The sequence below is a fragment of the Lipophrys pholis genome (genome assembly GCF_963383615.2).
Source record: "Lipophrys pholis genome assembly, chromosome: 12".
NCBI classification, from domain to species: Eukaryota; Metazoa; Chordata; class Actinopteri; order Blenniiformes; family Blenniidae; genus Lipophrys; species Lipophrys pholis.
Window position 1 is genome coordinate 3,672,022 of NC_137641.1, and position 24,437 is coordinate 3,696,458.

General features: G+C 46.2%; 1 protein-coding gene across 4 annotated transcripts; it reads right to left on the bottom strand.

The window, feature by feature from the left end:
- Positions 1–11,660: 11,660 nt before the first annotated feature.
- Positions 11,661–24,148, bottom strand: ark2n (arkadia (rnf111) N-terminal like PKA signaling regulator 2n). Of its 4 annotated transcripts, none has more exons than XM_080477303.1 (5): positions 23,949–24,148; positions 19,273–20,172; positions 12,564–12,737; positions 12,165–12,270; positions 11,661–12,033 (listed from the first exon to the last, which is right to left on the bottom strand). In XM_080477303.1, the coding sequence occupies exons 2-5, from the start codon at positions 20,105–20,107 to the stop codon at positions 11,844–11,846; spliced, it is 1,305 nt and encodes a 434-aa protein (XP_080333429.1). In that variant the 5' UTR covers positions 20,108–20,172; positions 23,949–24,148; the 3' UTR covers positions 11,661–11,843. The 4 variants fall into 4 exon arrangements, with proteins under 4 accessions (XP_080333429.1, XP_080333431.1, XP_080333432.1 ...); XM_080477306.1 differs by having other exon boundaries at positions 11,942–12,033; positions 12,151–12,270; XM_080477305.1 differs by lacking the exon at positions 12,564–12,737.
- Positions 24,149–24,437: the final 289 nt, after the last annotated feature.

A 24,437-nucleotide genomic window follows, 5' to 3' on the forward strand; every position in this document is an offset into this window, starting at 1 on the left:
GTCTTTGGCTGGTTGGGTTGAAAATAATTTTTCAACCCAACCTTTCACTATTTAATTTATTTTTTAAACATGGAGGTCAGGAAGGACAGAATAAAACTCACTGTGGAGGCTTTTCCACCGGAAAGAACCAGGTTCTAGTTCTGGTCCAGGGCCAGCACCAGTTCCTTGTCTTTCCAACACCAAAGCCCCGGATTACCAGGGGTTAAACTGGTGCTAAGCTGGGCCCATAGGAGCGGGGCCAGAGCGGGGCCACAGTGGAGCCAGAGGGCGGCCGGAGCGGGGCTGGAACGGGGCCAGAGCGGGGCCAGAGCGGGGCCAGAGCGGAGCCAGAGGTGGGCCAGAGCGGGGCTGAAACGGGGCCAGAGAGGGGCCACAGTGGAGCCAGAGGGGGGCCAGAGTGGAGCTTGACGCATCATCAGCTGGGGGCGGAGTTGTCACTACCTACAAGGCAGAAGAGATGCTGAACCGGCTTTCTAAAATCGACAGTGAACATGGAGCCCCGGAGTGGTTATAGAGAAAAAATAACGCGTAAGAACGATATAATAAGTTGTTCCCTGAAGTTAATAACACGAGGGAACAAGATAATTTAATCCAGGATCACAGAGTCATTGTAACTAACTCCACTTCCAGGTCTTGTACGGCGTTCTGACCGCAGGCTGAGGTCTGCATGAGGCAGCAGGGGGCGCTCCGCTATGAGACGCTCCACAGAACTTCTTTATAATGAAGCCAGACTTTAGGTTCCTCAGGAACTACTAAACAAACTACAAACTACTGTAAATGAAAGCTTGAAGTTTTTAGAGCTAAAATGAGTCTTTTAATGGCTTCATGTGAAAGAGAACTTTAATCAGAGTGTTTACCTAGGTTACCATGGAAACGGCTGTTGAGCAGCGTTCTATCATTCTACACCTCCATTCCTCCATGTTGAAGCTTTTGATTCAGACACGTCCAGAAATAAAGTGAAAGGAGCAGAAAGTCACTATGGAATGTTGGAATGGTGAAAAATAAGACCCAGGATCATTCATGTTGTTACTATTATTACTATTATTATTATCATTATTATTATTTTCTCTATGTCCACCCTGGGGCTCTGGACTTAAACAAGACGGACATGATGAAACCCCAACAGAGCGACGAGGAGACTCAATGTTTTCATCCGAGGTTCACGTCCGACTAGATGGAGCGACCCGGACCAAACCACGGTTCCAGTCCGTCTCCTGGTTCCTGGATGAGCGCCGTCAGTGAGAAATTGAAATCAGTGACGTTTCACATTTTGGAGTGACGCAGTGACGTGGCTCTACTGGCTCCGTTAACGGAGGAAAAATAACCGGTTCTCTGGCTCAATTAAGAACCGGCCCTGAACTAGAACCTGGTTCTTGTTGGTGGAAAAGCCCTATGTGTTCCCTTAAAGCAGGGGTCAGGAACCTTTTCGGCTGGGAGAGCCATGAAACCCAATTATTTTAAAATGTATTTCAGTGAGAGCCATATTATATTTTTTTAAACACGGAATACATAAATGTGTGCATTTTTAAGACAAACGATTTTAGAGTATCATAAGCCTAAATGTAATGATAACGTTATATTGTAACCTCACAGCTTTGATTGTTGTAAATATCGGTATTCTATTTGTATAATTATTTTTGGTCTTTTATTTTATTTTAATTTTTTTTACTACTGTAATGTGTGTGTATGTAATCCTTATTTAGTTAACATTTATCTTTTTTAATTGTAATATTGCTTGAGCGGCTGTAACACAAGTAATTTCCCTCTGGGACAAATAAAGGACTTGTGATTGTGATATTGACGCTGTTATGACGGACTCAGGGCCAGAACAAGGAGGGAGACCACACCAGAAGTAACGTGCTCAAAAACAGGATTTAGTTCACAAATATTTACAGAAAATAAGATGTGGGGTTATGAGTATGTTAATATCGGTGGTGACGGCGGGTGATGTAGGGCGGGTGAAAGGCTGTGTGTGAAGTGAGTGTGGTGCATGAAATGAAGCTCCGACTCAGGAGTGCACGGTGGAAGCGGTGGCCAGGCAGGCGCTGCCAGGCCCCGCCCATGGGAGGGCTCAGCAGCAGGTAGGCGGGGCGCACCTGGATCCAGGTGCAGGACATGCACAGAGGACAAGCAGTGGGCAGGGCATCAAATACTGAGCAATACAGGCCGGCCCCGTAACAACGCCAACCAATGATAAATACAAATACTTCTTACCTTTAATGAGCTGCGCGGTTTTGCAGGGCTCCGTGCAGGCGTCGAGGCATGAGCGAACTCACCCTGCAGTGTGTGCTAAGTGACAGGAAGTGCGTTCCAAGTTTTTATTTTGACAATCAGCTGGTCTTCAGCTTGTTTGTGTGTGTGCTCGCTGTTTCTCCAACTCTTCATTCAGTGATTTGAACTTATTCATCCACATGTCTGAGGTCTTCATGTCAGCAACCTCCACCTCAAGATCTCCGATTGAGACATTAGGGATGTAGCTCAGGTTGGCGTTGTCCACTGCACTCGTGTGGATGAGTGGTGAACAGGAAAAGACGAGTGCGCTCACAAACGTCTCCAATGGCCTGCTTTGTGAAGCCAGCCAGCTGCTGGAGATCTACATGTTGAGCAGGGACACTGCTGTGCATGTATCTTTAAATCCGTTCAGCCTTTCAAAGTGTAGTAAACGACCTGTATCACTATCCCTGATCAAGAGTTTCAGCTAGTTTTCAAAAGCAAAGACTGCTGGTTGAAGGGATACCACTGTACTTCTGGTTCGGATGTTCACTGATGTCCACCAGAGAGTAAAACTTCAGAAGCCACTCATCGTTATCGAGCTCAGAATGCTGGACGCCTTCCATCTCAAGAAAAGTACGGATTTCACTCAGGCAACCCGCAAAGCGACTGAGCACCTTCCCTCTCCACCACCAACACACATCACTGTGCAGAGGCGGACCGGGATTACAACTCCCAACTTCCTCCAGCAGTGTTTAAACCTCCCGTCATTAAAGTCAACAATGAAGTCCACCAGCTGAACGACTGGCCACGTCACCTCGCCAGCTGTGTACCACATCGGTACATTTCTTTCTTATGAAAGATTTGAATAAATCCTTTTGTTCAACCTTCAATCGGCAAAACAGCAAGACTTTCCTCACACAGCGTCCCACCGGTAGCGTACCTTGCAATCCCGCTAAACTGGGCTAAATGACGTCTGTGGACTCGTCCAAAGTATCTCGCTGCATTTCGGTCCTTCACCTGTGTTTCCGCCACTTGATTTGCCATCACGACAGAGGCATGTCTTTTATTCGTCTAATGATCTTGTCTTCATCTGAGAAGCCGTAAAAAGTTCCGTGGCCACATCTAGCATGAATGATTTGGCGTACTCCCCGTCCGAATGGTTTTCCGTTCCTCACTACTGCTAAAGAAGCAGCGAAGCCGGCTGAATTCCAGTCCCCTTGTCGGGTCCACAACACGCAGTTGCTGCTGGCTAGCTTGCACTCGGCACCGTCGCTCTTGGCGTGCCTTCTTCCTGCTTTCGCCCGCCGCGGATTTGGCTGCAAATGTAGCATGACGCGTGTGGAAGTGGCGCTTCACATTCCAGCTTTTCATCGGGGACATTTCATCACTGCAAATCAGAGCCTGCTCTCGCCACAAAGGCTGTTTCCTCTGTCCACTCGTCCTGAGATCTACGGTGCTCCTCCATCTTTATTTCTCTTCGCCATCTTCTTTTCAAAAGGGTTTCATCCACATTAACCATCAAACTGAAAATCTGATTGAAAGGCGGAGCGTTTTGTGACCTGGCACCATACGTAACTGTGATTGGCTGAAGCCTGGCAGGTCGCTGGAGCCAAACCCTGGCCTGGATTCCAGCGGCAGAGGATGGATGGATGGATTCAAATGCATGAGCATGTTTTAAGGCACTAAGATTGATCTGTGAGCCAGATGTGGTCATTAAAAGAGCCACATCTGGCTCACAGCTTCCCCACCCCCGCCTTAAAGGATCGTTTCATTTGGTTTGTTTTAAGGAATTACACAGAAAAATCAACTGTTTTATTTTGCTTTAATTGTACAAACTTGTGTATTATGTACAAGCTTCACGTGTATTATGTACAAGCTGTGCGTGTATTAGGTACAAGCTTTACGTGTATTATGTACAAGCTTTATATATATTATGTACAAGCTTTGTGTGTATTATGTACAAGCTTTATGTGTCTTATGTACAAGCTTTATATATATTATGTACAAGCTTTTCGTGTATTGTGTACAAGCTTTATGTGTATTATGTACAAGCTTTGTGTGTATTATGTACAAGCTTTATGTGTATTATGTACAAGCTTGATGTGTATTATGTACAAGCTTTGTGTGTATTATGTACACAGGGATTGATCAAATAAGTTTAACTTCAGCCTGAACCCTTCACTCACTAATTATGAGTTGAGACGTTCTCGTTGACAAAACGAGTTGAAAGAAACAATTTCTTTTTGGTTTTTGTCAAATTGTGTTTCTGGATGACTGAATAAACTTACTACTACTACTACTACTACTACTACTACTACTACTACAACTAACCTGTCATTAGAAATCCTCTGAATCCCTGCAGACGGTGAAGAGAGTCTCTGCCTGAAGGAAGAAGGAACAGATGGGCGGGAGGCTCACAAAAGCCCCTCCCCGTCCCATATGTCCTGTTCTTCCAGTTCCCACCTCGTGGAGCTTTACAAAACAAAGAGCCTTTTGACGGAGCTTCACCGTCACTGCAGCTCCCTTCACCCAGTGTTCTAACCTTCCTGGATGGAGTCTGCATGTTCTCCCTGCCTGTGGAAGTGGCTGTGGGGGGGGGGGGGGGGGGGGCTGACTGTGGGTCATGTGACCCACACAAGATGAATGAAAGGAGAATCAGACATGAGGCCCATGAAACCAAACGAGCTCCAATCCAGATGAGAGGAAGACTTTCAAGGAAAACACAGATTTTTAGTTTTGGTTTTTGCAAATTTCTTAAAAGTAGCGGGACAAACACAACTTTTTAAAAACACTCCATCTCCACAGAAATTGGGAAAAACACAACTTTTAGAAAATTCTCGGTCTCTGTTGAAATTGAACAAAAAACTTTTAAACAACTTTTAAAAACAACCTCTCTCCGCTTCCATTGCAACGTGGGGAAATATACAACTTTTCGAAAATCCTCAGTCTCCGTGAAAATGGAAAATGGTGTGCGTGTGTGCTTTCAGTACTAAAACTAACAGCACCTACTAGTGGCCCAACATGAAAACTACTCGGTTTTCAGCATTTGAGCACTTTGGTTTTCAAATCACCGTCACGTAAACGCGTCTTCGAAGGAGTTCTGTTACGAGAGTGACGGAAAAGGAGTGACAACTTATTGGAATTCTCAATCAGAGACACGTTTAGAAACCAGCTGATGATTCAAGTTGTCATCGTCACAAAACCTTGGTCCACTGCTTCACAGTCAATGGGAGCACAGTGGAAATTTAGACTGAAAAGCCATCTGCAGCATGAGGGAGACTCACCCCCGGCTGGAAGAGTGATTCACTCGCTCACTCACTGCCACTGCAGGAAATTAGCATACAGCTGATGTTGTGCCGCCGGGCTGAAAAGAGGAAAGAGGCTGCATTGCTGCACAGCCTCATTGTCCCCCTCACGTGAACTCCATATGTCCCCCTAGTGGCAGGTGTCACGGCGTGACCTCTGACCCCGCATGCCGCTGGGGAGGGCCGGCATTGTTCAGGACGGGCAGCCGTCTAGACTGTTTGGCTGCGGGAGAAAAGACAAACAATGAGACGACTCTTTAAGGAGGGTTCCTCTGGGGGCAGCGACACCACAACACGCCTCTTCAAGAAGAAACGCTTCAGATACTCTGAAAAGTCCCAGTATTTTAACTTTTAAAACTCTAGAAACGATTTTCTTTAAGGCAGCACTGATAGTAAAACGTTAAATATTGGTTAAAACTGGTTTTCTGAGCGCTAGGAGGCGCCAGAGAGCTTCAGAGTGAGACAGCAGCTAAAATCTGAACTAAACTAATGACGACTAATAAAAAGCACCTCGAAATGACTGTTGTATTTGATGCTAAACAGATAAAGTTGAACTGAACTGGTTATTCCATCAAAACCCCCATTTTGAGGAGCGGATGGATAATAAAGCTCAAAGAGAAATGACACGTCCTGAATCACCAGTTCGTTCATATCATCTTCCACACACTGCCCAAGCCTCTGAGCTTCTGCCCCAGTAAACAGGAGCTCAGCGAAATAGTAACACACTGATGCCCATTTCAGATTTTATCTACTATGTTTTTATTTCCTTATCCACGCTCGGAGCACTGTGGGATTTTGTTTGACCAAAATGTAAAGCGCCTTCCAAAGATTGTTATCGTGGCCGTGGTGAGCATGTGCAGGAGCAGCGTTTCAGAAAAGCCGTTTTCTCTCCTTTTCCATGGAGACGGAGTTGAAGTGTCTTCAAAAAGGTTGTGTGTTTAGTGGCTCCGAGCTCCGGTGTTGTGTAAACAAACACCCAAAGCACAAACAAATGGTTGCGTTTTTCCCGACGACTCCCTGCATCGAGGCTCTTCTCTCCAACAGACGAATGTGAAACAATTCAATTGTTCAACAAGCTTTTCACTGGAGGTGATAAACGTTGGCTTTCCAACGGAAACCATCGGAGTGCTGAGGACAAAACAGAGTTTAGATTCAGTGTTATAAGATTAACTGCTGACAGGTGGAGGGAAACTGAGTTAACTATGATGAGAGCTGAATGAAGGAAACTAAAGGTGAGAAAATGACATCATAACCGATAGATTGAGGTCCCCATGGTCACATAACGCATAACAGCGTTGTCGTGGTGACAGGGCCTTAAACTTAAAGTTTTCTTTCACGTGGGGCAGATGATTTAAATTCCTAAAGGTTCTCCAGCAGTACTAATCATCCCCATACCTGGACTGACACCCCAGAAGTGAAGACAGTCTGTCCTCTCTCTCCCTGGCTTGTTTCAGGTTTTAAATAGTGTGTTGCTCCAACCAGCCAATCAGAAATCAAACCCTATATAGTGTCATCGGGGGTTTAGCCAATCCCAATCAAGGTAGGCCCTCCCTTTGACTCCTCCCACAATTAGGCAGCTCTGCTCTGGCACATGGCACCACGAGAGGAAGGACGTCCACCTCTTCCCAAGATGGGCATGTGTGGGCGGAGCCAGTCCAGCTCACAGAGACACAGCAGATTCTGAATGTAGCTCCTATGATCCAATATTCAAATGAGGAAAATCAAGGAGGAGCTAGAAACTTAGAATACTGAAGGTTTCTGGACCGACCAGACCAGGAGGAGGGGGAGAACAGGAGGAGGAGGAGGTGAACCGGAGGAGAAGATGAACAGGAGGAGGACAGGAGAAGTTTAATTTGCCAAATGACCACAATCTCAACATAAAGTCAATTTTAATTCAACTTTCTGGTGCAAAATTGCAGTGAAATGTCCAGAAAACTTCTCTAACTGTTGCATTTCCCCCCGACAGCGCAGCTTTGAGGCTAAAGCTAGTTTTCTATCTTTCATGGCAGCGTCACTGAGATCTCAGCTCGGGTCTCAGCGTCGTGTCGCTACTCTGAAGAAACTTGTCAAAAAATGTTGTTTTACTTTTTAGACGGTTTGTACAATCTTCTCAGTTTGGCCGGACAGGAGCGTCTTGCGGGCCGATATTGGCCCACCGGCCTGAAGTTTGACACCCTGAACAAAACAATGCAACTGTTGAGTCCTGATGTGGAACAACAGTAAACTGCAGGAGTGGACGTTCATCCATCAGGGCTGAAAGTCGTCAGAACGACCCCAGCAGGCCACCTTCCTGCTGGAAGAAACGCCTCGCCATTCCAGGAACACAAACACCCACGCAGGCAGCTCATTAAATAACGCTCTATTTTATTCGGTTTTAAAATAGTCTTTTTCTTTTTGTTCTACAGACATACATTTTCAAGGAAGTCAGGGATTTGCAGAAGCAACGAAATAAAACATCTTTTTTTTTTTTTTGTCGTTAATTTAAAATACTGAAGGTAAAACAAGAGTAAAAACAACAGAAGGCTGAATCACCGGGTGAAGATCGACTGGACGATAGAAGAGACGCCACCAAACACAGACAGTCCAAGCAGCACCGACCTTTTTGTCTCTCACTCCATCGCTAAAGAAAACCGTTAATGCCTGGGAGAAATCCCACAGAACGGAGGAGGAGAAGGTTTTACAAGCGGGATGAAGCGGTATTACAGTATCATCTGCATATAGTGAGAAAAAAGAAACTGGCCAAAGCAGAACTAGTGCATCTCAAAACATTACAGTAGAATGGAAAAGTTGACAGTTTTCTATGAAAAACAGGAATTCTAACCGAAAAATTCATGTTTTAAAGGTTAAAATAGTTCAGAATTACCCAGATCAGGTTTGAAATATCTTTTTGCATGTAATAAACATGAAATATATAGAACTTTACAGGAATCTTTCCATGTAGTCTAACTTTCTTCATTAAATATATTGAATTACAAAGTAAATTCATGTTTTCACAGACTTCCAAATGAAAAGATTTAGACTTGATGAGCAAATTTATTAGACTAAAGAGGGGAAGACAAATAAAAGTGAGCACAGGATAATCATTTACACTTTGGTTTTAGTTATTGAGAATTTTTCCCTTTCTGTGACCAGCAGCGGTAAAAACAAGAACTTTTCAAGCATCATTTAGAAAAAAAACTAGAATGCAGGAGGATGAATTTGAGTGTGAGCAGTCGGTATACTGGATGTTTAGTGTGGAGACGCTCCCGTCTTCTCAGAGGAGCTCAATTCACATCTGTGACTAAAATATCCATCGTCCAAATAGCTAAGAAAATCCCAGGGCCTCGGGAGGTAAAAGAATAAGCTTTATACCGTTGTGAAGGAAAATAGTGCACATTTCAAGGCATTCGGGCCGTCTGGTTTGCAGTTCTCTGTGGAAGATACATTTCCTGGGTTGTTAGAGGGGCAGAGGATTAAAGGAGTTTGCATCGATTCGGGACAAGCATGTGAATGTTAAGCGACGCTGCGAGTGGTACAGCCGGCGAGCGTTAAGCAACGCTGCGAGTTGTACAGCCTGTGAATGCTAACTGACGCTGCGAGTGGTACAGCCTGTGAACTCTAACCGACGCTGCGAGTCATACAGCCTGCGAATGCTAACCGACGCTGCGAGTCGTACAGCCTGCGAACGCTAAGCAACGCTGCAAGTGGCACAGCCTGTGAACACTAACCAACGCTGTGAGAGGTACCGCCTGTGAATGCTAACCGACGCTGCGAGTAGTACAGACTGCGAATGCTAACCGATGCTGCGAGTCATACAGCCTGTGAACGCTAACTGACGGTGCGATTGGTAGAGCCTGCCAACGCTAACCGACGGTGCGAGTGGCACAGCCTGCGAACGCTAACCAATTCTGCGAGTCGTACAGCCTGCAAACGCTAACTGACGCTGCGAGTCGTAGACTGCGAACGTGAAGTGACGCTGAGTCGTACAGCCTGCGAACGCTAACCGATGCTGCGAGTGGTACAGCCTGCGAACACTAACCGACAGTGCGACTGGAACAGCCTGCGAACACTAACCGACACTCCGAGTCGTAGACTGTGTACGCAAAGTGACGCTGAGCCGTACAGCCTGCGAACGCTAACCGACGCTGCGAGTTGTACATTCACCGACAGCCGGGTCACCGGCGGCAGACTGGAGGACGCTTCCTGCTTCTTGTGAATGTTTCCCTGACGTTCCACTTTCACTTGTTGGTACCAGAAGAGAAAGCTGTTGGTGGATGAACTAAATGATCTTTTCACAATCATACAGTCGATATTGGTGAACATCACGAGAGTCTGGACTCGTCTGTGTGAGGATTGCATATCCTACCTTGTGTGTTTGGCTTTGCTTTCATCGCACAATCTGAATGCAAAAACATGTCGTTTTTAAGATTTTTAAAAAAAACTACATTTATTAGAACTGAGGTTACTGGAACTGGAAAAAAATATCTGTATTTAGGTTAAGGGTCTGTTTTCACAACAAGGGTTTTAAGTGAGAACGCTAAACCTTCATATCATTTTGGGCGTCTGTTTAAAGGTGCCACTGAAAACACAAAAGAAAAAAAGGGGAAAAAAAGAAAAATTAAGAAAAAAAAAAAAAAAGAAGAAAACTCAACATTCTGATTACGACTCCGAAAGTGGAACTTTCCCAAAACGCTCTGGCTCAGTCGCCGTGTCGACGGGCGGAAATGACTGAGTGGAAACTCTTCTGCTGCTGCTGGTCGCCATGGCCACAGGAACTAGTACTTCTGCACATGCTCAGTAGATGGACTACAAGAACGTTTCCTCCAGAGTGTCGTGACTCGTGGCCCAAAATGCAAACGACATCGTTTCCAAAACGATGTGTAAAAGTGAAACCGTTCTGAAATGGAAACGCTGCGTTTTCATGTAAAACTCAGAAAACGGGGCTGTCAAACAATCCAACACACACCTGAAGATCATTCACACGGGGGAAGACGGCGCTAGCTTCCTCCACCGCGCACAGAAAACCCAACGGCACGCTGATCAACAAGTTCCACAAACCAAAGACACGTTTACACCACGTTCAGGTGATGACGGCTCGTCGTTCAGAAAAGTTTTGCATTTACATGGCAAGGTTCTGAAAACAGTGTTTCCACGGCAACAGCAGGAACCCTGAATACGACGTGGTCAGCGTGAGAATAAGGACTGGAAGTGTTCGACACTGTGGAGGCTGCCATGTTGGTGATTGTCCATCTACTGAGCATGTGCAATAATAATAATAATAATAATAATAATAATAATAATAATGGCTTGGATTTATAGATCACTTTTTTCAAGCTGACTCAAAGCGCGTCCAGAGACCATGATTCATTCACCAGTCTCACCGGTGGTGCTGAGCTGCCCTGGGGCTGCTGACGGAGGCGTGGCGCCGACCACCACCAGCATTCACGCACCATTCATACGAGACAATGTGGGTAAAGTGCCTTGCCCAAGGACACGACGACAATAACTTGGATAAGAGTGGGAGAACAACTAGTTCCTACGGCCGTGGCGAGCAGGAGCAGCAGCCCAGGCGTTTCCAGGAAGTCTTGTTTTCAGCCTCAGTGTTTTCCAATTGTTCCAGGTTGGAAGCCTTTTTCAAAAAGTTGTGTTGTTAGTGGCTCCGAGCACCGTTGTCATGGAAACGGACCTTAAAACTCGATGAAAGTTTAGCGTTTCACGGACCCTTCCTACGTTACTTTTGGAAGACTCGGGCTCGTCTGGTTCAATTCTTCTCCTCTTGTTGTAATTTCTAATCGAAAGTTTTCCTTTTAGCTCGACAACCTAAACTCAACGCAGGCGGACTTGAATGCAAATCCAGTGGCGAGACTTTGAACGTAAAGATGAAGGTCAACTCTGCGGCGCATCAGAAAGTGTTCCAGCTGCCGTTCCGCCCTACCCACAGGTGACAAGGACATTTTAGAGTGTTAAAAAGCCAAATCCAGTCTGAAAACGGTCCGTTCAGTCTGCAGTGACGCAGGTCGACAGCCGCGTTGTGATATTGACCCGCTATTGAAGCAGCAACTTGAAGTTTTCACTGTACGTCTGCAAGCACACGATATGAAGTGACTACCGACACCGAGGGGGGGCTGAGGTATCCGACCGGGTGGGGGTGGGGGTGGGGGTGGGGGTATTGCTATTGTCCACAGACAAACTGCTCCTGTACATTTTTCCAATGTGCCGCTTGATGACGGCCGGAGCTCCGAGCCGACGGTCAGTAGAATGGCTTTGATACGCTTTTAGAAACACGACGGTGCTCGGGAGAGGCGGGGTGTGGGGGGTGGGGGGTCTTCAGTGCACGAGTCGATTTTAAAGGAGGTACTTGTGTCCACCGTCCTCGTCCAGCGTGAGGTCCACCACCTCGGGAGGCGACGCCCAGCTGGGCTGAGGGGAAACAGTAGTCCAGAGCTGAGACTGACTTGTGCTGTTTAAAGGCTCCACTGAGCTCTGCTTCCAGGATGACAGGCTCTTTATCACACCTCCACATGGGTGGGCGCATCTGGAGGTGAAGAGAGAGGTTTGGGGAAAAAAAAGAAAAAAAAAAAGGCTGAATTCAGAGACAAGGGAAGGAAGGAGGAGGTGCATGGAGAAGAGAAGACATTTTGTTTTTCCTCACTGACAAGTCTTTACCGTGCTTTCTCCTGCACTCCCACTATCTCCACCTCACTGTCGGAGGAGGCCAGATTAATCTTGTGTTGGGAACTCTCCTTGTGCGACAGCTCTGCCTCCATGTGGCCTGAAACAAACCCAGAGGGACACAGTCACACACTGAGGAGGAGGAGGAGCAGGAGGAGGAGGAGGAAGAGGAGGAGGAGGAGACGAGCCTCGCTGACACACAAGACAAACACAGAACGGCGATGGAGTGACGGTCCAGCTCATATTCTGTCTGTAGCAAGCAGCGAGGCGCGCAGCATCACAGCTGCTTCAAAGGCAAGTGGTGGCGAGAATAAAAAGAGCATTTCCTCGCCCATGGCGTCACAGAGGAGTGGAAAGTTTCAGTTTGGATGGTAAACCGGGTTTGTAACTGACCTGCGATCGAGCTCAGAGCTCGTATACACCCAGAGTGAGCTGCCATATCCTGGCCTCTGTGTGCTGTGCTTAGCTCATGCTTTATCACCGTGGGCCGGACGGCCTCCAACCTCAAACTCTCCTGGTTAGAATCAGTGTCTGAAATATCATAGTGACCCTCTACTGGAGGCCCGTCTGCAGGAGACAAAGAGAACACTGCATTATTCAAATCATGCCTGGGAGGACTGGGAGGCTGCTTTACAGCATCTCTCTCACACACACACACACACACACACACACACACACACACACACACACACACACACACACACACACACACACACACACACACACACACACACACACACACACACACACACACACACACACACACACACACACACACACACACACACACACACACACACACACACACACACACACACACACACACACACACGGTTATCCCCACTGAGGCGCCGTTTACACGACAACGATTCAAGAGAAAACGCACCGTTTCAGAAAAGTATCCCCCCTCCCGTTTAGACTGAGGACCTGTTTACACGACAACGTTTCACGTGACAACACCCAACCCGCGTTTACACTGCAGCAGCGGACACAGAGACAACGATGTAGTGACTATGCCGGGCCACTGGAGGGCGCTGTTGCTTGATTTTGTAATGAAACTACACAAACGTGTGCAGAGAACAAAACACTATAAAGGTGAAGAAAATGGAGAGAACCTGACATCCGTATGGACTGATGACACATCGGATGATATCAGGGAGAGTCTCAACTATTAAACTACTGATCTGGAGGATAAAACTAGAATACGGACCGTGGGTCGTACCACTACGGGGCGTACCACTACGCGGCCGCCATGTTTGTTTACAACTGGATGAGCAGGAGGGAGGGGGAGATGAGCAGTAACAGGCTCTGTAGCCTCCATCAGTCTCTGCAGGAGGGATTAGCGGCCCTGAAAGAATCTTCCCACCTTTGGAGCCGGATTAAAAACTTCACGGATACAGTGCATCCGCAAACTGGTGCCGTGTAAACGGACCCCCCCAAAAGTGGAGAAAGTTTTGCGGATACACTCGTGTTTTTCGTGAAAACGGGGCCAGAGACTGAACATTTTTGAAAAGTTGCATTTGCCCCGTTTCCACAGAGTCTGAGCATTTTCCCCAAAAAGTCCCACCTTGGGAGCCGCTTTCAAAAAGATGCATTTGCCTCCGTTTCCATGGAGGCAGAGATTTATTCATGGAGTTGGGGTGCTTGGAAAATGTTGCTTTTACCCCCGATGCCACGGAGACAGAGTCTGAGCATTTCCCCCAAATATTCCCACCTTGATAGCGGTTTTTAAAAAGTTGCACTTTCATCCATTTCCACGGAGTTGGAGCATTTCGATGTAGTCTGAGCATTTTCAAAAAGTTTTGTTTGCCTCCACTTCTATGGAGACAGAGTCTGAGCATCACCCAAAAACTTCCAAGTTAGGAGCCGCTTTCAAAAAAGTTGCATTTTTGCCCGTTTCTAGAGAGGCGGATTCCAAGCGTCTCCAGAAAGGGTTGTTTTCGGCATATTATATGGAGAGGTTTCAAAAAGTTCCACCTCAGCAGCCATTTTGAAAACATTTTTAGAGCACCATTGTCGTGTAAACAAAATGCTATGAAAAGTTTTGCGTTTTCACTTGAAGATGTTGTCATGTCATGACCTCTGTATAAGAGTGTTTGTGCCCACAGTGCGTTAATAAACCTTTGGCAGTGCTGGAATTTTTTTTTTTTTTTCCCTTTTATTGCTTTTCAAAATAACAGCCATTCACATATAAACTACACTAAAATACAGTCATTACAAAACACCTGGAAATCAAAAGAGATGCAAGTGGGAGAGAAAGTAAGAAGCAGAACAACGGAAGTTTGGAAGAGCGGGAACAGATATCTCTGTTCTACCCTGTAAAAGGAGTCCCTGGGTGGGGAGAGACAGAGACAGAGACAGCGAGAGAGAGAGAGAGGTCAGTGTGTACTGTGGAGGACTGATTGGGCTGAGACAGGCAGGTTCCAATGTAAAGGCCATGTATTAAAAGGTAGAAAAAGGACAAATGTAAACCAGGAGAGTCTCTTTGGTAAACAATGGACTGTCCTTATTGGTGGCTGTGATCGGACACACCAGGCTGTCTTCACCGGAGAAAATTAGGTGGGATTTATTTAATTATGTGTGAAAAAAAACCCAACTAAACAGATCAGAGTTGATCAGCAGAGCTGCTCCTCGCCCACATGCTGCTGATGAGAACTAATTTGGCCTTGCACATTCTACATAGGAATATAATCACATGCAAACAGGTGGGTGGGGTGGGGGGGGGGGGGGGACCATTTATACACAGAGAAAAACACATTTTAAAAACTAGAAACATGATTCCTCCTCGGATTCCTACGTCGACCGAGGTGTCCGATAGTGTTAGCGTGTCCCGAGAGGTCGGCAACAGCAGTGTGAGGAAGAGGAGAGGTCTTTTTGTTTTTTTCACAGGATCTGAACCAGAGAAGGCCACGTGATAGTCCAGATACAGCCCAGAGTTTATAGATTTGCTTTTAAAAGGAAGTTTACAAAAGTAAAAATGGGTAAACTTGGCCATGCGGCTGGATCACTGCAGAGGATTAGTTAGTTTGACGCCTGGGTTGGAGGTTTAAAGTCAAGCTGCGAACAGGCCGAGGCGGCGAAAACCAGTGCAAATAAATTAAAGAGGCAAATATTAGTGGGTGTTTGAGGGTCTTGTCAACGCAGCCACAAATAAAGGAACCCATGCTTCATGTGGTATTCTACATGCAGGTGAACTAAGACCACCAGCGGGAGCGTCCCACACTCCCTCACCAGTCTCTGCGGCAGTAGCAGCCAACGTCACGGCCCATATCAAAAATGTAAACACGTCTATTCTATATCAGTTTTTCCCCCAAAATGCAAAAGAAAAAAAAATGTGTGGGTTAGTATATTGCGTATATATTTATAGAAGAATCTATGTTTAAATGTTTCTGCCGTTAGTAAAGCTATGGCACCAAAAAATAAAGGTGGTCACAGGGGTTTGTTTTTTTTCCCTGAACTGCTTCAAGTGCCAACAGCTCAGAGCGAAGAGGGTCGTGTTCAACCTGATTCCTAAGCGAACGGCGCCATGACGCTCGGCCTGCGCCTCCCAGTGAGTTCAGAATGACAAGGCACATGCTAATACGCAGCAGCACGCCACCTGGCACTGTGACGGCGGGCGCCGTGATGCACACCGTGAACCAGGCCCCGTTTACACCACCGCGCCTCAACAAGTGGAAACGCTGCGCTTCTGCAAAAGGTTTGTGTTTACACGGCAACTTTTTGTGGAAACGGAAGAATACTGAAAACAACGTAGTTGGCGCCGTTTGATTTAATAGGCCAATCACACACAAACTATTTACAACGGCCGTTTGTGTTTTCTACCATTTCCATGGAGAGGAGTCGGTGCATTTTCACCCGTTTCTATAGTCGGAGCGTTTTGACGAAGTCACGTTTTGACAAAGACTGAACACTTTCCAAAAAGTTGCAACATGGGAGCCATTTTCAAAAAGTTGCGTTTCCACTGAGAGAACCCCCCCAACCATGGAAACGGAGCAGTTTTCAAAATGTTGTGTGAAATGTAACCACACGCAAAATATTTACTATAGCTGTGGTGCCTAGTTCAGAAAAGTTGACCCCACCCCCGGGGTTTCCATGGAGACGCAGTCACGAGTGTTTTTGAAACGTTCCGGCTTGGGAGAAGTTTTCAGCTCCGTTGACGTGTAAATGGGCATCGAAGATGTAATGAAAATTTTACTTTTTCCACTTAAAAACGTTGTGGAAACGGGGCGCGAATGAAGTAGTCAGCTTCCTGTGTGTGTGTGTGTGTGTGTGTACAGCCGGTAAAAAAAACCAAACAAGCCATACAATAAGCAGTATAATAGGAGCCCTGACTCTGCAGTCTATCGACAAGCCCTGTGTGTGTGTGTGTGTGTGTGTGTGTGTGTGTGTGTGTGTGTGTGTGTGTGTGTGTGTGTGTGTGTGATGCTTCAGAAATCAAACAGGTGAGTTGAATTTTTCCTAAATGTCAGATCTCACAGTGATTGCGTGGCAGCAGACGCCGGGGGGCGGAGCCTGGGCTGGGTCCAGACGAGCCTCTGGGGCTCGGCTGCTGTTGGTCGTGTGTCTGTTCAATGACCTTACATTGTTTACCTGCTGATACACACTCACATGCCCCCTGCGGCAAACTATTTCCACACTGGGCGAGCTTTAATCATGACATTAAACATTCAGGAGCCCGGGGTCTGGAACGCCGAGGTTTCCATTCTGAGTGACGACTTCAGGCAGGATGTTGTTGTTTATGGGTGTGGCGGCGAGACTGTTGTTCTCCCGAGCCAGCATGTAGGACGCCATGGTCTCCGCAGACTCCGATGACGGCAAAAAGGAACTGGGCGGCGACGGCCGCGCCCCCTGGGGTGGGTGCTGCCCCTCTGGGGCGTCGCTGGAGCGCTTGGACGAGTCGTTGTCCGAGTCGAGGTGCGCGAGCTTTTCCATCCAGACGCGGAAGCGCTCCTCGGTCTGACGCTGCATCACGGCAAAGCGCGTCATGGCCTCCTCCAGAACACTGCCGATGCCGTTCCTGTCCCACGAGCCGCTGTCCAGCAGCCCATGAATCTGGGCTCCCACTCTGGATCTCTCCGATGCACGTCTGAAGCCAGCTTTAAAGACATTGAGGCCAAGCCATAAGAAAATACAGTGGCACGGTCATGCTTCCGAGATGGACTTTTGTATTAAAAGAGAAAAAAAATATGGCAAATCTGTTTTGTTTTTTTGTCGTTTTGTTACGTGCAGATCGACTCGTTCATGCTGATGGACTACTTCATGCAGTTGAAGCACTCAACTCTTGTGCCAGATGTAGATAATGACTGAAAACATTTCATGTGCTACGGTTCCCTGCCGGGAGAAAACTGGATGTTTTTGGGGTGACTGTGATTTGAAGAATGTTTTCACTGGGGAAGAATTCCAACTAACGACAAAGTCTACAAATCAGAAGAAAGGAATATGTCGAGATGTATTATAATATCAGCCAAGATGCCTTGAAAGCAAGCAGGAGATCAAATGAAAACTTTGACATGAAAACATAAATTCGGAACTTAGTAGAAAAACAAAAACAAAAAACAAACATGTACCAGTATGTATTCTTAAAAAAAACTCAACCAGCATGAAAATATCTAGCCACAATGAATGACATGTCTCCCAACAGCAGCAGACCTGAGAGCACCTGCCTGAACGTGGCTAATTATTGAGAACTCAACTCACCCAAGAGATTTCCACAACAGCTAAAGAAACACACTCACTCACACTCACTCACACACACACACAGGGCCACAGTGTTTCCTCCCAGTTAGATACTCCAGTCTAGGGTTATGGTTACGGGACGCACATGTCATCAGTCAGAGGTGCGTTTCTCCAGGTAACCTGGGAGCTACTTTGCTGCGGAATTCCTTATAGAGGACTGAGGCCACGTTTACACCACGTTTAAGTGGAAATACAAACATTTTATAGTATTTTAGGTGTCTGTTTACACGACAACAGTGCTTCGACTCACTGATGACAGAATATTTTGAAAACAACCCGAAACTGGGCGAAAACGCAACTTTTCTGAAACCCTGTTATTGTGCATGAGCGCCTAGTATACAGTTCTTCTGCACATTAGCCTGTAGCGAGACAGACGGTAATAATAATGGCGGCCTACATGGTGTCATGACTCCCAGTTTTATTTTGATAGCCACCACAGTAACAATCCAAATTGGTAGTTTTATTTTGACAGCCACCGTCATAACAAGTGTGTATGTGTGTCTGTGTATGAGTGTCTGTGTGTGTGTGTGTGTGTGTTTCAGTACTAAAACTACCAACATGAAACCTACTTTGTTTTCAGCGTTCTTCAAAACGTTGCCATGTAAACGTGAAATGTAAACGAAAAATGTATTTTCACTTGAAACGTAGTCGTGTAAACAGGGCCTCACTCAGCATCAGTGTATAAGTATCAACTGATTTTTGTGAAGGCAGATTAAAGTGTGTCACGGATCGGAAACATGGAAAAGAAGAAAAAATGAAAATAAAAAAGCAGCAGAATGGACTGAATTCTTTGTAGTCTTTGACAGATCTGGAAGATATTTAATGGAAGTCTACTGAAGTTCAGCACTAAACTGGTCTTGCAGCCTGATCTAACACAGCAGTCTGTTTGGGTCCATTGGCAGCGAACGCGGAGGATATAAATACACCCTGCTCCCACTACAGGTTAGAACGTTTCATGACTCCATGAGTTGAGGAATGTGAACGAGACAGAACCAGCATGCAGATGAAGAGACAGAGTTTCAACAATGTGACATCTCATGATGTGTGACCGAGCAGAGCCGCTGCACAGATCTAATGACATGATGAATGGATACAGATGATGAATGAGAAAAGGAGCTACAAAGAAAAGATTGACAGAATCAACAAACCAAACAGGCCGTGGATTATTTGGTTATTATGAATATTCTGAAGTTCAATTACATTTTCTTATCTTAGTTTAAAGTCATGCAGGCAGCCTGTTGTATTGCCTATCACACACTGAAGGCCTGCCTCTTCATATTAAAACACAGATCTTTACATGTGACAGCTGTGTGGTTGCTATGGTTTCCCATGGAAGTACTGGTGTGGCGAAAACATTGGACATTACCTGGAATATCTGTCTTGATTGTCTTGCTACCTCCTGAAGTGTCGTCGTCGTCGTCGTCGGACGAGCTGGTGCTGGAGTCGCACGTCAGCTCGCTGTCACTCGTACTGCTGTCCTGCAGCAGGTTGTACTTCTTCCGTGCTGCTGCCTCGCGCTTCTGCCTCAGAAGACGCATGCGCTCCTTGTGTTTCTGGCTCCGGTGGCCTTTCACCTTCCCCAGTTTGCCGTTGGTTTGTTTTTCTTGCGCCCCCGCAGCGACCACCGTGGCGGGTTGGCTGCGGTTCTTCTTCGCGGCCTTTGCGTTGGGGGGCATCTCGCTCTCCGAGCGGGACCGCCGGGACTTCCTGCCCCCCGAGGCCGCAGCGGACGTCTGTGTCCCCGCCACCTGCCCGGGATCGTTAGCGGCCTCCATGCTGTCCTCTTCTCTTCCGGGAGGAGCGGCGCCTTCTTCCCCGGAGGATAGCGTGTCCGAGTCGGCCAAGTGGCCACTGGACGAAGGGGAGAGCATGCAGGGGTTGGAAGAGTCACTCTCGTAGACATGACCGGACGCGGGCTTGTCGCTTCCCGTGGACGTGGGCTGAGACTCCTGGGAGTCCCGGCGGAGCTCCTTCATCAAGCATGGCATGGAAAGGAGGCTCTGCTCGCCCTCCGTCCCCAGAGGGCTGTCCCCCTCCTTTTCCCTCGGGGGGGAGCTGGTACTGGTGGTGGTCTCAGTCTTCAGGTGCTCATCCTGCTCCTCGTGGGCGGAGGCAGTGGCTGATTGTGCTTCGTCAAGGCACTCTTGGGGGCATTCAGCATCGAGGAATTCTTCTGCCTTCTCTGAATCAGCCATCTTCATGCTAGTTGAGCCCAGAGCCCAAAGGTCCAACAGTCATGGACCAATGTGCCTGGACAGGTTCTCACCTGCAGGAGGAAATGCAGAATGTTACGGATCCAAACTGGGAGAAGGTGAAGCTGGAAAACGAACAGCAGACAATCACAAGATTTTTAAAAGAATATTGCAAAACAAATAAGATGACTATGCATATTAATATTAAGAAATATTAACATTAATGAAGTACACAGACATTGTTATGGCAGCAATTCCGAGAAGTTGCGTTTTCCTCCGTTTCTACCTTGGAAGCAGTTTACGAAACGTTGCATTTCAGTGGCTATGAGCACGGTTGTGTGAACGGAACCCAAAACACTACGAAGGTTTTGCATTTTCACTTGAAAAAGTTGAGAAAATGTAGCCCAAGGTTCCCTGAATTCTCAGTGCTCTACTTGCTATTTGAGGCTGTTTACATGAGTGCATACAAGCATAAACTGTTCAGAACCAGGAGTCACAACAAGTATAGTTTTTGACTAAGGCTTGCAGGAAGCAACATTTTCAAACCCCTCTGCTTTTTGAGTCCATGTAAACAAGGAAAACGGTTCTGGAAGGCTGGGTACTGCACATGCAAACTGCAGTCATAGCATAGTTCTGCACATATTTTTAAATCTGGCAAATACTGAGTGATTATCCCTATATGCACACACATTTCAAACATTGTCAAGTGCCTTCATACTCTCTCGAGTCTTGTATGCCGACTCCAGTCGAGGGCAGTGTAATAGAAGATCAACGGTCCTTACAGCTTCTTTGTCCCGACGCACAAGTGAGGCAACATCACCCATGTGCTTGTATCCATGCACACATCCACAAAGTCTCTTCTCCAACAGCTCAATCATTTCTGTTCGTTTTGTTCCTGTTGTTGGGCGCACATGAACTGTACTGCCCCCAGATGTACCCCATTACATACATAATGAAAGCAGAAGATTAACAGAAGACTCACGTACCAGTCTGCATATTTAGCATAGAGGGGCCTGTTCTAGGGGAGCATTGATCTACATTTTTTCACTTCCGATCTGATACCGATACTTGAATGTGAATATTTACCGATACCAATTCTATTCCGATACCAGAGCTCTGTTGGCTTTAATATTATCATTGATGATTTTATATGAGGCTGTAATAAGCTCCTCTCTACAGTAAAGTATGACATGTACTAATGTATACTTGTATTCTCTCAAAAGGCACCTTGAGGTTAGAAAAGGAAGCAGTACAAATTCTTTAGCAAGGCAGCACCAACACAATGTTTCCAGCTCCAACGCAGCTCCAACCATCGGGACTATTTTCAGGGAGTTTAGCGTGGAGTAGGACGCAGCTTCACGAAGGTGTGAGTCACCTGTCGGAGGAGCTGCTTTACATTGTTTTGATGCCGCAGTCAGTAGTGTTCTCCTTGGAGAGCTGGCATTTTAAAACAGTGACGTCTGGCGGCAGTGCGTCGCCTCGCTGTATTACAGCTTTGCAAACATTGCATGTTGATGTGTTGCTTTGTGGTGTTTTGAGTGTAAAATCCGTCCAAACAGCAACATGTTGTCATGAAAAGTTGGATAGCACAGTGCTACTTCCCTAGCCTGCTTGCTGGCTGCAAACTAGTGTTGTCACAATACCAACATTTTGGTATCGATACCACCATGTATTTCGATACTTTTCCAAATAAAAAGAGAACACAGTTGCTGCCTTGTGGATGTAGCCACAGCCATTCTTTCCCTTCTCTTTCTGTCTTTTATTCTCTCTTTCAGACTCTTGCTCTTTGCTGCTCTGTTAGTGATGCACTCCATGTTTTTTTACGAGTTTCCACAGGTCGGATGAGTCAGTTACGCATGCACACTCTCACATGGAAGCAAACGCCATGTCATTTACGCATGCACATCCGGTATTCTTTTCAAAGTACAAGCTCGGTTGGGAGAAGATTGTTTTGAAAATACGTTGTTTTGACTTTTAGTTTGAAGTTGTGTCTGGAATGTGGTTGGTAAATAAGGTCGAGTATGAAGCACTTATTCAGTTGCGGATCTCGGGTCGGAACACGGGAGCCCCCACCCCGTCTCGGACATTTAGTTCACACCTCGGAAACCAGAGCGCAAAAAAGAAAAAAGAAACCGAAGTTTTCCGCGCTTTCGCGATATCAATAAAGTACCGGTATACCGAACAACCCTACTGCAAACTGTGGACTGGATTTCCTGACTCATTCCTCCAGGTCTCATTGAGACCCGCCTCCCTTCAGGAAATCCAGTCCACAGTTTGCAGCCAGCGAGCAGAGCAGCAGCAGGGAAACACTGGAGTCATTTCAGTAACAGTGAACCAGACGAGGCTTCATGGATCAGAAATCTCTACAGGTTGGACCGGGAATTTCAGAAATATGAATTACGTTGGTATCGGAACCCGATACTGGATTGAATGGGCCCCATCCCTAGCCTTTTCATGACGAATAAAACTTGAATATTTACGTCGTACTGTTCTGTGTGCATGTGTGGGAGGTCGTAATCCAAAAAATCAACAGCAACTAGTGGCGTGACATGCAAACTGCAGGCGTAACATTTCTGTGTGCACAGGGATCGTTTTTCATGCTGCCATCTGACTGCAAAGAGTAAGACTTTCTATTTGGTTTATTTCGTGCAGAACTGTTGAATGCGACGACAATGTTGAAGTGAAAATGGAAAACTTTAGTAGTGTTTTGTCCCTTTCCACGACGACAGTGCGAGTAACCACTGAAAATGCAACTTGTGAAAACGGCTTCCAAGGTAGAATGTTTTGAAAAACACTACCGACTCTTCTGAAACGCTGCTACTGGTCATGTGCACAACGGCAGTGGTAACCAATTGCTGTGCACATGCCAGTAGAGACAAATTTTCCTCCAGTGTCATGACTCCCAGTCCATTTTCTCCTAGACTTGGTACTTTTATTTTGACAGTCACTGTAATAACAATCCAACTTGTTCGCTTGTCCACTAGAATGTCTGTGTTCTCCCATTGTTAATGTTTAAAGTGTGGTGTTCTCTATGGGTACGAGTGTGGGGTTTTATTATGAAAATGACCGACAGCCACCTCATAGCCTGGCATGCCATCTGCATCGTTTTCAGCATTTTTTCCCCATGTAAACATGACACTTTTCTGAAACTAAAACACAACAACAATTTTTTTTACACTTGAAACGTTGTGTTAACCGGACTATGGTGCAAATTTACAAAGACTATGAGATGTGTGCATGTATTTATTCATCGTGAAAACACCGGGACGTCTAATAAACACTGGTGAATGTAAACGCCAAATAACATGTTCGAAATTCCATAGCAAATGCAATGTTAATTTTCAGAGACATAAAAATTGCTGCTTCATAAAAAAGCACATCGAGAACAAATTGTACCATTTTAAAGTGCTGCACAAATGCTGTTCACTCACAAATAGCAGCAAATTATTTAAGTGCACGAGAAGGACAGACTTTCTTCAGGAACAATCCACCTGTTGTATTTTTACTCAACCCACAGAAGCATTTCCCGAGTATTAATGAAGAATTAATGAATTTCTTGGAAATGTTTCCATCAATGACTTTAACTGTCCGCTGCTACCCGAGGCTAACTCACTGTTTCAGCTGCGTAGTGGAGCGAAGCCTTGGCTATAACCTCACACCCCGTCAACTTCAGCCAGAAGAAAGACCGGTCAGGGTTTTAAAATATAACACCCCGGTTGCAGAACAGCTGCGCGAGTGGAAGCTTTAAAAGGAAGCTGGAATCTGTCCGGTGGAGGTTTAATATCAGCGGCTAGCGGCTAACGAGATGACACCTAACTTAGCATTTAAAAAAAAAAAAATATCCCCTTACCGCGGCGTTACTGGCGCTTTTCCTCTCCCAGCGACCGACTTTTCCACATCTTCGGTGATTTGAGCGCTTTCTGGCGTGCGGTGCATAAACTAGGCGCCGCTGAAAGAGTGATACTTGTTGAGAACTGGAAGGTTGTTTTTTTTTTTTTTTTTTTGCGCAGTCCGTTCGCAGCTCCTCTAGCCTTTTAGCAGTTAGCCGTTAGCTGCGTTTAAAATGTCGTTCACAAAGCTACAGGCACCACTTCCGGTCCGGTCTTTACTGGGGAGCGCCCCCGCCGGTCAGGAGGCGATACTGCAGGATGGGAAACACAACAGTCAAGTCAAGTCCTTTATTTGTCACAAACAACAATTATTATGGAAGCCCATTTCCGCCCGTTAAAAAAAAGAAAAGAAAAGAAGAACTTACACTTGAGTTAAAAAAATAATGGTATGTCATAAATATGAGATACTAAGTCATAATTATGAGATAGTAAGTCGACATTATGAGATA